Source organism: Aricia agestis, chromosome 21 (genome assembly GCF_905147365.1).
Source record: "Aricia agestis chromosome 21, ilAriAges1.1, whole genome shotgun sequence".
Taxonomy (NCBI): Eukaryota; Metazoa; Arthropoda; class Insecta; order Lepidoptera; family Lycaenidae; genus Aricia; species Aricia agestis.
In genome coordinates, this window is record NC_056426.1 from 1,811,604 (window position 1) to 1,829,217 (window position 17,614).

General features: G+C 36.0%; 2 protein-coding genes across 2 annotated transcripts; both read left to right on the plus strand.

The window, feature by feature from the left end:
* Positions 1-6,667: 6,667 nt before the first annotated feature.
* LOC121737867 lies at positions 6,668-8,782 on the plus strand. Its single transcript, XM_042129599.1, has 3 exons — positions 6,668-6,799; positions 7,732-7,984; positions 8,451-8,782. The coding sequence occupies exons 1-3, from the start codon at positions 6,668-6,670 to the stop codon at positions 8,780-8,782; spliced, it is 717 nt and encodes a 238-aa protein (XP_041985533.1).
* A 4,071-nt stretch (positions 8,783-12,853) lies between these two features.
* LOC121737536 lies at positions 12,854-17,081 on the plus strand. The gene is made up of 3 exons (XM_042129190.1): positions 12,854-13,018; positions 13,547-13,802; positions 16,732-17,081. The coding sequence occupies exons 1-3, from the start codon at positions 12,881-12,883 to the stop codon at positions 17,079-17,081; spliced, it is 744 nt and encodes a 247-aa protein (XP_041985124.1). The 5' UTR covers positions 12,854-12,880.
* The last annotated feature ends 533 nt before the right edge of the window (positions 17,082-17,614 follow it).

A 17,614-nucleotide genomic window follows, 5' to 3' on the forward strand; every position in this document is an offset into this window, starting at 1 on the left:
TCACGCCGGTTTTCTGTGAGAACGTGGTATTTATCCGGTCGAACCGGCCCATTCGTGCCGAAGCATGGCTCTCCCACGTATGGTTTATAAGGAACTACTCTCTTTTGTCATAACTCATAAACAACCTGACATACATACATGCGCTAGATATGCCTATGTTAAGAAAGTTGGACCTGTCAAATAACTTATAACATTAAACCCATTTTTATGTCCACAGAATATTATGCTATCTTATTGCTATTTTTTGGTTTAATGTTATGACGTCATTTAAGATAGTCTTAGGGCCTTATCACACTGGCGATTAGCGAGCGATTTGAAAGCGACGCGACTGCGCAGCGCACACGCCGCGATGACGCCGCGTTTGCGCGGCGTGCACGCAGCTTGCCTTCGGCGTTTTGGACACTCAGCAGCAAAATGGATTCTGACGTCACTCCCTAGACGAGTCTACTATATGTAATAATAATCTGTGTGTCAGATAAATTTTATCACTGGAATAAATTTCGCGTTTTGACAGGTTTTATATGGAAAAAAATGTCAAAGTGTCAAATTTATTCTTTGGGTAAAAGTTATCGGACGATTTAAAAAATAGCCCTTAGTGAATATAATGTACTAGATGGTGCCCGTAGCTCCGTTGCACCAAATCGCAAACGCATCTACGAGTCACGTTGTGGTCTGAATTGACCCTAACCGTACTTAAAGAGATTAATGGCTACTTAAGTTTTATTTGATGATGATTTTGACATAAACTCAATGTATTTTATGACAAGCTGTTTGTTAAATTTAAATTAAATGATCATTTCTGTCTCTGAGTAGGGCCATAAAACCTTAAAGGCCCCACAAAGAGACTTCTTAAGAGATCTTTAAAGTTTAAAGATGTTCTGACTTTTGATTTTTCTGACGAGATCATACTTGCATTGAATGGACATGTAAAAAGTCCTATGCCTGATCTTTCGCCAGTCCTATCAATCATCCCACTGTACTTATAATAATGCTCCCACACCGGTCGATGGTAGCCAGTTTCATTGAAAACAGGCCTGTTACGCAGGAGTAATTTTATAGTGCCGAAGTGTGTGCGCAGTACACAAGAGCACTCTCTATTCCTTTCACCCTCATAACCCAGTGGGACGGACGACCGACACGACTGGCGAGAGATCAGGCGCAGGACCGACTTTTTACATGCCCATCCGACGCATGGATCATCTTACTTGTCAGACAATCAGCTGATCAGCCTGCATTGTTCTAACCAAACTTGAAAATAAAACGTTTCCAACTTGGGAATCGAACCCACGACCTCCGAGTTTAGAGCCACGCTCTACACCATTCGACCACGGAGGCGTACATACAGGGTGTAACAAAAAACTCGTGACGCTCCTTGCCCATACAAAAGTGAAAAAAAATTTTGGTCTTTCAGCGCTGCTACTTTCACAGTGAAATCTCTACAGGGAACACGTACACACCCTAAAGTATTATCACTTGTTTTTGTTACACCCTGTATAAGCACATGCTTGGAAACCTTAAAACTCCTGAGTAGCTTTAATGAAACGGTCCACCATACAATCCACTGTATACCTAAGCCTTCCGGGAGTGCTCTGAGGAATTGTTCGGAATCGTACCACCTGCAACTTTTCGCCATCGTCCCACGCGAAAAATATACCATACTCATCACCTTGATGAGTGGCAGTCTTCCACCGTTTCTCGCGTAACTTTCTGCCGCGCACTGTAAAACTCCAGAGTTGTCAAACTGTCACCGGCAGTATTTCCGGACCTATACGACCTGCTTACCTTCAAGAAAAGAGCGTATTCCCTCTTAAAGTCAAAGTCAAAAAATTTTATTCAGAATAAGTTTTTTCAAACACTTTCCGAACGTTGATGCTACTGGGGCCTACCAACGGCCGGCAAAAGGCCGGCAACGCACCTGCAGCTATTCTGATGTTGCGAGTGTCCATGGGCGACGGTAGTTGCTTTCCATCAGGCGACCCGTTTGCTCGTTTGCCCCCTTATTTCATAAAAAAAAGCCACAGAACCACATGCATCTAGAAATGACCGCATAGGTTATGACTGGCGGCCAATATCAAGTTCATTCATACGGCCATGACTGTTGCATAAACGTTGCATCAGGCGAGAGCCGCTCGTTGGTTTTTTTTTTTTTTTTTTTTTAAATGAAATAAGGGGGCAAACGAGCAAACGGGTCACCTGATGGAAAGCAACTTCCGTCGCCCATGGACACTCGCAGCATCAGAAGAGGTGCAAGTGCGTTGCCGGCCTTTTCAGAGGGAATAGGGTAATAGGGGAGGGTAGGGAAGGGAAGGGAAGGGAATAGTTGAGGGTAGGGAAGGGAATAGGGTAGGGGTTAGGGGATTGGGCCTCCGGTAAACTCACTCACTCGGCGAAACACAGCGCAAGCGCTGTTTCACGCCGGTTTTCTGTGAGAACGGGGTATTTATCCGGTCGAGCCGGCCCATTCGTGCCGAAGCATGGCTCTCCCACGTATAAATGGTTTCCGGACTTCGTTCATGATGCTTCTTTTGGTGTACGTCATGCATACATAACGTGACCATAATATCGCTTTCAGACAATCTGTCCCGGTGTCCCCCGCGAGGTCAAAATTGTCCCGCTTTCGCAAACTGACCAAACGACAATTTAAAAGTATTTTGTGGCAAATAAACCCATATAGATTGGTCATGACTGTCCATCAGTCCGTCTGTATGATCAGAACTTTCAAGCATATATGTATCAGAGTTTCTTTCGTAATGAAGAACAAGAATACAAGGAGATTCCCAGCTGAAGGAATTTTTATCAACATCCATTCAGTAGTTCTTACAAAAAGTAACAAACATTGTTACATAATTTTTACAATACGATAATATTATTGATACTTACCTACTTTTAAAGAAATGAGTCTTTAAATTGGTTTTGTTTCGTACTACTTACATTGTTATTTAACTTCTCAGTGATTATTACATAATTATTCTTTTATATCTCTATAAACCAGATCAGTGAATGAGGTGAAATGTACTTTCAAATATATACTAGATGACGCCTGCAAATCCGTTGCACCAAAATTCGTGTATCGCGAGGGATCCGTACAATTTTCCGGGATTAAAGGTATTCTATGTCCTTTACCGGGACTCAAAGTACCTTCATACGAATTTCAGCAAAATCGGTTCAGTGGCTTAAGCCTGAAGAGCTAAAATTCGTTTATCGCGCGGGAACCGTACATTTTCCGGGATCAAAAGTATTCTATGTCCTTTCCCGGGACTCAAAGTATGTCTATACCAAATTTCAGCAAAATCGGTTCAGTGGCTTAAGCGTGAAGAGGTAACAGACAGTCAGACAGACAGTCATACTTTCGCATTTATAATATTAGTATGGATATGGAATATGGATATTTTGAGCGCATACATACGCGACACTTCACAACTTTTGCAGCACCAAACTGAAACTTTCTGCTAATTTCCAAAGCTTTTCCAAGCTTCGCCAAATAGTGTCAGCTTACCGATATACAATTAAAGACATGAGTAGACATAATAATAGCCATTTCTCCAAATTAACCATTAACCACACTTAAAATGAGTAATAGCCTTAACTTATCTATTTCATTATCTGGCTAATATCTTGATCTATGTCTGTGGGCTAATAGTATCTTCAGTTGTTATGACACCAAAATGAATTTCGAAGGAACGAAACCGGCCATATTCAGTTACATTATAACAGCTGTATTAAGAAGTTTTAAAATAAATGAGTGATAATACTTCAGGGTGTGCACATTGTGGAGTTCACTGTGAAAGTAGCAACGCTGAAAGTTTCAGTTTCCTTTTATACTCCTATCACCGACTACAAAGGTCATTATCAGACCAAATTTAGACGGTTTGTATGTCAAGTGGTCACTGCTTACTCTTATAAGGAAATAACGGTACAGCTAGGTCATTATCATCATCATCATTATCAACCTTGCTTGTATCCATATGTAGACAAAGTGTGAAAACGGAAATATGCACTAATGCATATTTTCTGACGGTTTTTTTTTTTTTTTTTAATTTCTCATCCCCCTAACTGTGTCAGGGCTTGTTGCTATCTTCTTATTACATTAATTTGTTCTTTAGTATTAAAATTTATTAAACATAAAAATTTCCAATAAATTGCTACAAAATACTATAAAATTAAAACAATAAAAATATAAAATTACAAAAATAGAGAAACAAATCTCTCTTTTTTCCCCCCAGGATGGCAGGCAGATTCTCACCCGTCATTTTCTGACGGTTAGGTTGATAGGAGTTTATTTTTTCCAATAGCATTATTGATTGGTGACTTAGGGTGGGTTGCACCAACTTACTTTAACTGTAACTTTAACTATAACTACAATGCAAAATGTCAAATCTTTGGTTAAAGTAAAAAATGGACGACATATTTAACTATAATCATAGAGCTGAACAAGGCATTAAATGAACGTGGCAAAAAAGGAACTATCGCTGTCATCTTACAAAACGCCATTTTTGACAGTTCTCCTTTACCAGCAGCGCCCCCGTCCACGTTCATTTGAATAAAACCTTGTCGGACCAGCAACAGACATCTTTTTTTTTTTATTAAATAAGGGGGCAAACGAGCAAACGGGTCATCTAATGGTAAGCAACTGCCGTCGGCCATGGACACTCGCAACATCAGAAGAGCTGCAGGTGCGTTGCCGGCCTTTTAAGAGGGAATACGCTCTTTTCTTGAAGGTTTGCAGGTCGTATAGGTCCGGAAATACTGCTGGTGACAGTTCGTTCCAGAGTTTTACAGTGCGCGGCAGAAAGTTACGCGAAAAACGCACTGTGGAAGACTGCCACTCATCAAGGTGATGAGGATGGTATGTTTTTCGCGTGGGACGATAGCGAAAAGTTGCAGGTGGTATGATTCCGAACAATTCCTCAGAGCACTCCCCGTGATACAACCGATAGAGGATGCAGAGTGAAGCTACATCTCGGCGTAATTCCAAGGGGTCCAAGCTGTATGAAACACTATGGCAGTCAACAATGCGAGCGGCCCTTCGTTGGATACGATCCAGAGGGAGCAGTTGGTACTTTGGCGCCCCCCAGAATTTGACATCCGTCAAATTCTGTGGTCAAATATAAGGTTAAAGTTAAGTTAGCCTTAACTATAACCATAACTTTGACCATAACTGTTACTATAACCACGCCTCTGGTGTAACCCACCCTTAAAGTTCAATAATCAAAAGTGCTCGTAAAATAAAAGCTTCTCTAAAAACCGGACACATTATTGTCAAGAATTTTAAGTACTATATTTTTTTGGTACCTATCAGAAATTTTTATTTACACAACATTGGAATACAAACACTTTTAAATACTAATACCATAAACTATAGTCTGTCAAAAAGGCGAAGAAATTAAAAAGTGGCAACATCGTAGTGACAACCTTTTTTCTTAGATTGATTTGAAAGGGATGATACTACGATGTTGCCACTTTTTAATTTCTTCACTTTTTTGACAGACTATAACAATCCTATATTATTTTGACCTCAAACTCTGACGTTCTAATTATTGATGGAAAACAAAGGCATTGTGTGAGACTATGGCTACGGCAATCACTTATATTTAATCAGGAGATGCTCCTTTGTTGTCTATAAACCTATTTCTGATAAAAAAAGTAACTTGAATTTAATTATCCTTCAAGAACGTATATTATTTCGACTTAAACATTGCTTCAATCATGTTGTGTTTGGAAAAATAAAATAGAAATCTTGCACTTTTAAAATTTTTGATATTTTATTAAAATTCCATATCGACTTTGGCCAATAACATAAATGTAATAAAAAGAAGGTCCTAAAGAAGATCCTTGAGTAATCCGTTTTTTCGACACTGACATTTTTAAATTCACTATCATTTTTTTACATTAACGAAAACTTTTTTTATTACATTCAAATGCGACATCCACACATTTTTTTAAATCTGTTATCACTCTCATTTTTTTCTTTTTTTTTTAATAAATTCGACCACTTTCGATTCGGATGCGTTTACATCACATCACGGCATAGTGTGGTATATTAAATAGACGAAAGTCTACGACCGGTCCACGTGACCCCAAACGTTGATAATAAATAGCTACATATTTAATAAGGCCCGCGTTATGCGAGATGTACCAAATATTTTCACTCGATTTTTTTTTACAAAAAATTCAGGATTTACGTAACTCGGAGTTCATTGAGTGGAGTTCGGGTTATCGTACTCGAAATGTATGCGCCGGATACCAGGTTGTATCTCCTGGTGCGAGATGCGAGAATCGTCTGCATATTTACAACGCTTTACCCGGTGTCTCTTTGTCGAGTATACGTGCTAATAGTGTTATGTATATAGGCACAATTCACGCACACCATATTCATCTCTGCTTACCATATATAGGGTGTAGTATTGTGTGGATGACAAATTTAGTATGTCCATACGAAAATTCAAACAATCGCACTTTTTCTTTCATTTACACAGACGTAAGTCTCGTATTTATTTGTGACAAACCTCGCTTTCTATCCAATATTTATTTTTCTACTTACGGCTTACGTAGTTCACTTAGCGGCCGTCTTCGAGGCGTGCATCACCATAGTGGGGAGACACAGGATAAAACACATGACGATTTTGGAAATTATCACAGACGAACGAGCATCGATTGTTAGAGCATCATGTGGAGGAAGATCACCTTTGTGGCCGTCTTGGCTGTAGTGCAGTGTACCCCAGTGGAACGTGGCGTGGCTGAAAACTTTGTCGGAGTCGTGTCGGAGTGCGTGGAGAACGACACGACGCTATGCCTGAAGGTGTGTGAAGTGACAGTGATGTGAATCGGATGTGCAATAAGTGTAGTGCAATTAAAAAATTGCAATTCTTCGCATGAAATCGTCAAGCGATTTGAGTTCAGAGTGCTTGAATCGTGATGGATAAAAAATCAATAAAAAAAAACAAGTCAAAATGAAAAACAAAATTTCAAAGAAAAAAAATTACGTCAAAATAACAAAAAAAGCAAATTGTCGGCATGTCGTACAAGTGAAACAAGTTGCGAACACGTCTCGAGTAATTGCGAGTTAATGCGATCCCAAAAACCCGTTGAGAAAGTCCAAAATTCAGTTCCGAGAAAAATTTCCAAAAATGTTGCGCGTTACGCCTACTATTACGTGACTTTGACATTTCCGAAGGACCTGTTTCGTAAAATCGCTCCAACTTTCTTTTGAGATTCTCTTGATGAGCCTTTTTCGATACGCATGACCTTTGATTAAAGTAGATTACTTTCTTCTTTCAGTTACAAATTTTTATTTGCATCACTTTTATTTACGAAGGCATTAAGTTAAAATAAAATACATTAAAAAAAATGCAAAATCATTAACGAATTGATATTGATATATTACACATTTTTGATCGAACAACTTTTCCACAATAAATATGGAGTTTTGAAAAATGTACACGTTAGCTGTACTGTAGTCGTTAAAAAATTGCGAAAAATTACCAAAATGCCGTCTAATCAAAGTAACGTGCTTAAACAACAGATTTTTAACATACAAACCACATTTATTTATTTATTTTATTTAACAATTTATTGTGCACAAGAAACAATTACAATAAGACAATATACACAGTAAAACGACACAAAGGATCGGCTTATTTCTAATAGAAATCTCTTCCAGCAGCCCTACGGAGAGAGATAGGATTTTTGAAAAGAAAAATTCCAACATTACTAACGTAACATTTTTTCCAGGAAAAGGCCTTGAAGTTCACGGACAAACTAGCGATCCTGAAGGATGTCAACCTCTTCGAAGGCATGACGCTAGTCAACACAGGATCAGCCAGGTCCGCTCGGAGCTACGAACCGTTGTCCGAAGACCCTAAGACCAGAGAAAGCCAGCTGGAAGAGAGGATAGTGGACAACGTTGGAGACTTCCTAGATGACCACGTACTGCAGTTACGTCTGTCAGACAGCAATGATGAGTCAAGACAACTTGATGAGGAAGGTAATGTATCTAACACTCTATTCTACAAAAACTCTGAAATAACATTTTAATGAAACAGTAATATTTTCAAAAAAGATTTCATAATAAAAAAGACAACAACAACATAACTTCAAGCACAAGATAACTTCATTGTTAATATTACGAGCGAAACACATACGAAGCATACAGAATATTAACGCCTAAAAATCACAGCAAAAACAGAATTAATAAAACAGAACAAAATAACAAAATTACAGTACATAATTATTCACGCTTACATAATCATAGCAAAAACAAAAACAATAAAACAGAACAAAATTACGGTACATTTATTTACGCCTTGTGAAAATCACAAAGCAATAGAATTAAACGAAATTGTAATATCACAAAAAGAATTGTCTCAGACGCAAATTATAAAACAGTAACTGATAACGATTTGACCATGCTTTATCTGATTACTTAATTCATGAATTCTTTGTCATTCCAGGTCGTGGCAAGAAGAAGAAGAAGATCAAGAAGCTCCTCCCCCTTCTCCTTCTCTTGAAACTGAAGCTTGCTGCTCTAATCCCTCTCTTCCTCGGAATCATTGCCTTCGTCGCCCTCAAGGCTGTCTTTTTGGGCAAGATCGTCTTCGCCATGAACGCTTTCAACCTCATCAGGAAACTTCTCTCCAAGAACCAGTCCAGTGGCTCCAGCTATGGTCCCTCCCATGATGAGCACCCTGGGTACAACTATGAGCCAGCACAGTCCTCTGGTTGGAGTCGGAAGGTCAATGATGCTCAGAGCCTCGCCTACAGCGGCCACTTGAGCCAGTTCTAGTTCGTCTGCATGTGTGTGTGTTATATTTATTTGTGTGTTTGTTGCCATACCAGTACCTCAGTTTAATTTATTTAATTTATTAATAAAGTTTATGTCAGATTTAATCTTATTTATTTTGTGCTCAAATATATTGGAATGACCTTAATCCTTATAAAGCAAAATATTTTTTAGAGCTATTGTGTGTTGGTTTTAAAAGGGAGGAAAATCCTTAAGGTCAAACAAAGATTTATTTTTAAAACTTTTAAAATAATTTAGTAACACCCACTCACATTAGGTTAAAATTATAAAAAGGTGAATAGAAAGAAGAAAAAAACACACACACACACAACCCTTAACAAAAAATATATTCAGACAGTGAATATTTACAAGATCTGCTTGTCTTTGTATGGCATATTGGAAAAGTAATACGACACACAGACAAACGACCTTGTTAAGTTGTACGCTTAGTAAATACCTTTTATAGTAAGAGCAATAGAAAATATGCAACGTAAAGAAATAAATAAGTAACAAATATGCGCCTAGGCTACAAGCGGAAAATAGATTAAGAGCCAGCGACAGCCCGACTCTCGTCATTTTATAAAAGCTGAATAACGTATATAGAGGTAATAATAATAATACTCCCGACACCGATTTCAGCGATGGTGGCCAGTTTCATTGAAACCAGGCCAGGTACGCAGCAGTAATTTTATAGTGCTCAAGTGTGTGCGCAGTACACAAGAGCACTCTCTATTCCTTTTACTTTCATAACCCAGTGGGTCGGAAGACCGACACGACTGGCGAAAGATCAGGCGCAGGGCCGACTTTTTTCATGCCCGTCCGACGCATGGATCATCTTACTTGTCAGACAATCAGGTGATCAGAGGTAATAACGACCAGCAGCGATTACTTTAGGAGGTATCCAGTTCTAAAGGTCCACCTAACCTTCTATAAAGTATAAAGCTCTATTATTTTTTATCTTATTATCTCCGGGTTAACTGTAAAAATCTCATCTTTCACTGCCGGATATTTTTGACAGTTGCTTCCCGCTACCAGACACCCCTAAAGTTAATACTTTAGGTGTTTCTGGCAGCTACTTCTAGGTCGTTCTTACCTCTATAGGGGTCATATACAGGGAAACTTTCAGCTTTTATAAAATAACGAAAGGCTGACGCTGGCTCTTGGGCTAGAAGCGTACATTGTAAGATAATATACAGTAGGTAAAAGTGGACAAAGTAAACTGTACAATGACTGGACGTAATGTTATGAAAGTCTATTCTAACTCATGTCAAATGTCACGTCAAGTACATAACAGAGGTAATTGCTAAAGAAAGTGCTAGATGTTTTAGAACTACTAGTCTAGAATGTTCTAAGTCATCCACTTTCGTTGTATAATATTGTCATTGTGTGTTACCCGATTTAGGAAAGAAAGGTATTGATTTTATTAGTGTATATTCATATGTGCACTTCTGCTGTACATATTATTATGGAGCTTTTGCCCGCGGCTTCGCTCGCGTTAAGAAGTATTATTATATACAAACTTTCATCCCCTATTTTAACCAATTGGAGGTGGAATTCATCAAAATCCTTTCTTAGCGGATGCCTACGTCATAATATGTACCTGCATGCCAAATTCCAGCCCGATCGGTCTAGTAGTTTGGGCTGTGCTTTGATAGATCACCATGTCAGTCAGTCACCTTTGAGTTTTATATATATAGATGTCACCTTAAGCCGGGCCGGGTTACACCGGAATGGCAGCGGCGAGGCGAGCACTTTCAGTGTCATATGATTTTAAACTTTATCTTCATTATTGTAATCAATAGTATCGCTATCTCATTATATGACACTGAAAGTGCTCGCCTCGCCGCTGCCATTCCGGTGCAGCGCGGCCCTAACGGCTGGACCGATTTTAATATTTTTTATGTAAATGATTGGCGCCTCATATGGTTAAGGTTCACAAATCAACCCAGCAAGACAATGTCTGTCGGGACCGTTAGTGTTAAACTAAAGGTTCAATTTCATATTTTATGTCATCAGTCAATGCCTGAACCACTAAACTTAATTAAAGTAATTTAATACCTTATATGTATATAGATTAGCAAAATCACAAAGTTTTATACGTGGGAGAGCCATGCTTCGGCACGAATGGGCCAGCTCGACCGGATAAATACCACGTTCTCACAGAAAACCGGCGTGAAACAGCGCTTGCGCTGTGTTTCGCCGAGTGAGTGAGTTTACCGGAGGCCCAATCCCCTAACCCCTACCCTATTCCCTTCCCTACCCTCAACTATTCCCTTCCCTTCCCTACCCTCCTCTATTACCCTATTCCCTCTTAAAAGGCCGGCAACGCACTTGCAGCTCTTCTGATGCTGCGAGTGTCCATGGGCGACGGAAGTTGCTTTCCATCAGGTGACCCGTTTGCTCGTTTGCCCCCTTATTTCATAAAAAAAAAAAAAACAAAGTCTTACTCCCATCTCAGAACACCTAAACCAAAGAACCAATTTGTCACATTGTGTTGTCACATGTTATTATTGGATCATGTAGGATTCCCGCGCTATATGCTAATTTATTCGTAAATTAGGTTGTTGGCAATATAATAATTGCTCTATCAAACAATTAAATACAAACAAGGTAATGCTGGTCGTTCATTGATAGACATATTATAGCGCGTATCGCTATTTATTCGCTAGTATGAATTGCATAATGAGTAATGACATTATTAAGAAAACATTAATGATTCAGGACAATGTACTGAATGTAGAATACACATGTACTATACATGTGTATTCAAATGTGTAGTTGAATATGAGTGAGCACTGAGCAAAATTGTAATCAACATATTAATAAAATTATGGTTGATTACTTAAGCCAATACCAAAATAAAAATAATTGACTTGATTTTTATAAACTTAGTTGAAAGGATGGAGAGTAACATAGGCTACTTTTGGTCTTGGGAAAACATCATGTTTCCAAAGGAGATTTGCAAGAATATTCGTATTTTACGCGATTTTCGAATTCCACGCGAGCGAAGCCGCGGGCAAAAGCTAGTAAATAAACAAAACTGTAAATTGTTATCACTTACATAATGTCTTTAATATCTACTCTATGCATAAGCATAATTTCACCAAAAACTAAAATATTATTAATATAACAATGGGGATTGTCCATTTTTTTTTAATTTTGCTCATTACAAAAACATTTCGAGGAATAAGGTCAGTGATCGTTTTTCTGTATTTAAACGAAAAAAATACCCATTAGTTACTTATATTTTTGAACAAATACGTTTAACCTTTGTTTGACCTTCAATGGCGTTAAATTAGCAATAAATTCGTCCAACATTACGTTTCGAACTTTTGGTAAGCTTCTCGTATCACCTTTCACATAATGAGAACTTGCATTTGACGAACCAGCCATTATAAATAAGATTAAAAGGAAATTTAAAACATATGCAGAGGTCAATTGGCGGCCGATGATGACGTCAGAGCGAAACTTTAAAAATTTATTTAGAAAAAACTAGCCAATGAATTTCAAAATTATTTAATTTATATTCTTAAAATACGCTATTTTAACGAAAAAAAATATAAAAAGTACATGTAATTTTTTTTGGACAATGCCCATTACAAAAAATATTAGAATTTCACATAAAAACATCAAATGTAGTATTTAAGTTACATATAAAATCATGTTGGCTTTAAATAATTGTAATGTTTCAGGTCTCAAAAATTACACCTTTAAACAAACAAAGACTTATAAAACAAATATAGAAATATGAACTTATGACAAAAATATTATCGGTATATTAAAAATAATCTGCATAATTTATAATTAAAAGTGACACTTTATAATTAAAAGTAACACTTTCAAAAGTAACCAAATGCTAATTACGAATATTTTTTTCTAAAAACACGAATACATAATCTATTTATTATATAAATTTTTCTATTGCATAAACCCGACCCGTTTGTCGTTAATATTAATATATAAACATAACTGTCACTATTTTCTCAATAAAACCTCTTTCCATTAAAATGTTAAGCATTTCTCGAGTGGGGAATTTAAGATAAAAAAACTGTATCCGCCACGGTTGTCAACAGTCGAATTTTGGCACCAAGTGAGGCAGACATGAGGGTTCCTGTGCTGATATTGTGTGTGCTGGGCTATGCCTGTGCCGGCCCCATTGCACAGGAGGAATCTGTGCTAAGGGTCTTCGTGAATAACTTTGTGAACTGCATCAATAGTGACTTAAGCCTGTGTTTGAAGGTGCGTTAGTGTTGTGAATTAGATTAAATACGTGGACGTGGATTAAATTGTATTAAAAGTGAAATTTGAATCTGTGCGAATGAGGATTAAATTTAAATTAAATTATGTGATCAATCAATTAATTAATCAACGGGTTATTGATCGATGTTTGGAAATTTACCGTTGTACTACACCTACGGTTAGACTCGACATACTTGTAACAAAGTTTCATTTTAAATAAAATAACAATGACTTTAACTATGTGACTTAACAGTTAGAAGTTACTGTATTATAACTGAATTATGCCGTCTAACTAGTGTTTAATATTTTATACTTTATTTTGTATATTCTAGGAAACGGTGAAAACTCTTTTATTTGATCTACAAAAGTGATTCAAATAATAACTAGAACAAATTAAACCTAAAATTAAATAATTCAAAAGATTTAAGAACGCACACAAATAATGGATTAAAATAAAAAATTAAATTAAATAAAAAAAATGGATTAAATTAAAAAAATAAGATTTAATTTTAAAAAATATTTTTACAGGAGCACGCACTCAAAGCGACGGAAAGATTGAGCGCGGCACGGAAACTCGACCTGGTTGAAGGTGTGACCCTCATCAACAATGAGCCTCGTGAAGCCAAGAGCCTGGACATCCTGTCTTCGGACCCTAAGGAGAGGAACCAGCAGATCACTGAGCGGCTTTGGACAACCACGTCAGAGCTGCTGAGGAAGAGTGACTTGGAGGTCAGCTTTGCTGATGATGCGGCTGACGAGAAGGAATCCAGAGCCATCGATGACGGTGAGATTTTTTTTCTAGAACCTTCTATCATTGTAAATAGTATTAAATTCAAAATTCTTTCCAGAACTTTCTCTGGTTCATCTTTTCCTTAAAACAAAATTATTGATGGTTTAGCTAATGAAAATCTAAAATTCTTCTTTTCTTGTGACTAGTCTTTTTTATTTTATTTCTTGAAAAAAAATTTTGGCAACTTGAAAATATATTTTATCAAACTTCAGTGTTTCTAGAGTAACTTCTTAATAAAAAAAAAGAAGAGACATCTTTTTTAAATACGAATAGTGCAATTATTTTTAATTGCAAAATTAATTAGCTCAAAATTGCACAACGTGTAAGATAGTAAAGTTAATCATAGAATTAGCGAGTTAACACTAAACTGAATAAATTAGAATAAAATCAAGAGTGAATTATACCTAAAGACGTAAGTACTAATTAGTTGAAGAAGATATTAGATATCGTACTGACAGTTAAACTGCAATCTTATATATAAAATTCTCGTGTCACAATGTTAGGCCGCGTACTCCTTCGAAACGGCTTCACCGATTTTTACCAAATTTTATATGCATATTCAGTAGGTCTGAGAATCGGCTACTGGGAACTTATTATATTGATAAGTGCATAATAGTTTGTTGAATAAATAATAGTAAATTATTACAACTCGAGACTGACGGCGACCATTGTTTGTGCGACGGGATAGCGATGAACGTTGCCATGGTGACATACTTATTTAGTCACTTCAATAAAATAATACGGGCGAAATACTTTATATGGCAAAGAAACGTTTGCCGGGACAGCTAGTATTTATATATATTTTTAAATATTGTTACTATTAAAATTTTCACTGACACAGCTTACGATAAAAGTATTGAGCTAAACAAAGCTTCCTAAAACATTCCTAACATCATTTAGAGTGCCTAAAAAAGCATTAAAAATGTGGGCGAAGTCGAATGTATCTGCAGATAGCGTTCCAATAAATATTGACATTTCGTTTCTAATTAGACTATTTCTATTCACGTCAACTCAGTAGACTTCTACTGAGCTTATTCATTCTATACGCACTTTGGCTATTGTAATACCATTTCTAAAACTTCAAGAATGTTCGAGAACAAAGAAAACAACATCTTTAGCTTAAAACTTAATCATTCCCTTTCTCATATGTCTGCCTGTTAAATTTGGTTGATTTATTGGACAAAACTTTTCCAAAAAAATGTACGATTCCCCTGCGATAAATTGATTTCAGCGCTACAATGTTGCAGGCAATATAAATCAACGTTATAAGTAAATCAAGAAAAGGATGACAATGCAAAATTGCGAAACCTAGCTGAAGACGAATTCGATGATTTTTTTGTTACATAACAAACTTCACACATGATTTACCTAACAAGATAAAAGCTTGGCAATCAACCAATAAAATAGAAAAGCCTTAGAAAGTTAAACGATTAACAGAAAATCTTAATGAAGCAATCAATATACAAGACGCGGTCCAAAACTTTAACAATTCTACGGCTTAGAAACTTATTCAAATCAGTTAAATAGAGAATAGACAAACTAAAAAAATATTTTTCTCTTGATAATACAGATAAAACAAATATATATAGAATAAAATTAATTATTAAAAAAAATATGAGAAAATATGTTTTAATTGCAAAGAAAAAATTTTTTTTAATTAATTCTTTTATTTTTAAACGTTTAAGTAATCCACTAATCTTATTTTTTCATTAAGAATATTCACCTCAGAAAAATATTTAAAAAAGTAAAAGTTGCCAAAAATTAAATAACAATTCCAAGAATGCCAATCAATCTTGATTTTATTGGATAAAAACTCGAAAGAGAAACCTCATAAGTGTGTCAAAGTTTACTGACTTTAAAATCTTCCATTCATTAGTTAAACCTTAACATTCTCTCATTTAAATTATAATTGTTATTCCCAGACAAACAATTACACAATTAAAATATATATCATTAAGGGTCCAACAGTTATTTAGAAAGAAGTTTATGCATTAACATAATAATTTTGCATTCACTCATCTCATTATTTTTGTTACACATTCAATTTTCCCTTTACATATAGAAAGTAAGGGATTGCAATAACATAATATTTGCTCTTCCGTAACAATAATTTAAATTAATAAAAACACTTTTAAAATTTTGCCGTTTTAAGAACTTAGTTTCTACGAATTTGCCTTATACTATGATCCCTATTTTTTTATTTTGTTTCCATCCTATGATCAAATTTGCGATTTTTTTTTAACTTTTCCAAAGTTTGATTCTAAAAGTTATATTAAGAATCAAAGTGTGCTTAGAAAAAGTTTTCTAAAGCCTAAAGCTCGTTAAGCATGGTAATAAAAGTTTATCTATAGTCACAGACCTCATGTCCCACTGACCAGTCAACATAAACCTACTTTATACTAACCTATTGTTTTGTCGTTTCTATTTTAACCGACTCCAAAAAAGTGGATGTGTGTGACAAATCCACAATGATTTTTTTTTGAGTAGGCTATAAATAACTCAAGCGTCAATTTCTAAATATACCAACCAGAGATGTTTAATGATTACTTTAATTAAATAGAGTTTGAGATAACTCTAATTAAATAATATGTCAAAATCTGCGTTAAATTATAGTTCGTACGTAATCGTTTAATCTCTTAGATTGCCATCACAACTCGAATAAAATTTGGCATCCACGTAAGATGATTGACGATCAAAGAATTTGCCATCACACTTGGGCAACTGTTTGATAATTAATTACTTCACAATCCACAGCAAACATTGGCAATGATAGACAAATTGTTCGTAATTGTCCATCTAGGTCCAATATCATTTTTAAATGAATTGCCGTGCAATTTCGTTTATTTATTAAATTATCATGAGCACTAATAGCTAAGTAATTTCAATGGGAGTCACTTTCTTACGAAATCATTCTTCTTTCCAGTTGAAGAAAGCCGCGGCAAAAAGAAGAAGCTCAAGAAGAAGTTGAAGTTGCTTCTTCCCCTCGCCATCCTCGGTAAGATCAAGGCCATCATCCTGATCGTTGGAGCCTTATTGGTCATCGCCGCCTCCGTCTTCAAGATTGCTCTGCTAGCCAAGCTTGCCTTCGTCGCCAAGATCATAGCTATCATCAAAGCGCTGATAGCCAAGAAGTCCTCTCATCATGTCGAGGAAGTCTGGGCCAGTCCAGCCTATGAGGAGCACGGCCATGGACAAGGTGGATGGGAGTCCAACGGCTGGTCCAGGTCAAGGAACGAAGCGTCCAACCTGGCCTACTCGGCATACAACCAGTAAACCAAATAGTTAAGTTATTTATTCAAATCTAATTTATTGTGTGAATGAATTTTGTCTCTCCTAGGCGGCATGTAAATATGTATTTGTGATATTATTTTAGTTAGTTTATTTATTTTTTATCGTATTTTATGTTTTTTTTTCTTTTATTTTGTTTTTTGAGGTTCTATAGCAACTAGGACTCTCATAGTTTCATATTTTGGTTCCATAGTATGTATTTTATTATAATTTAAATGATATTTATTTATATAATTTTTTTCGTATCTATGAGTTTATCTATGATATTGCATTTTTGGATATACTATATTTTTATGTAAGTAAGTATGTCATTTATTTTATTTATTTATTGTAAGTATATATTTTACGATATTTTATGATTATATGTGTATATATTTTCCGTCTAGTATTGCTTAAGCGTGGTTGCTCAATTTATTTATAATAGTCATAATAAAACCAAACTTCATCAAAATGAATTTTATTTTTCCTTACTCTTAGACCTAAGATAAGTCCATTACAAAACATAATATATAATATAC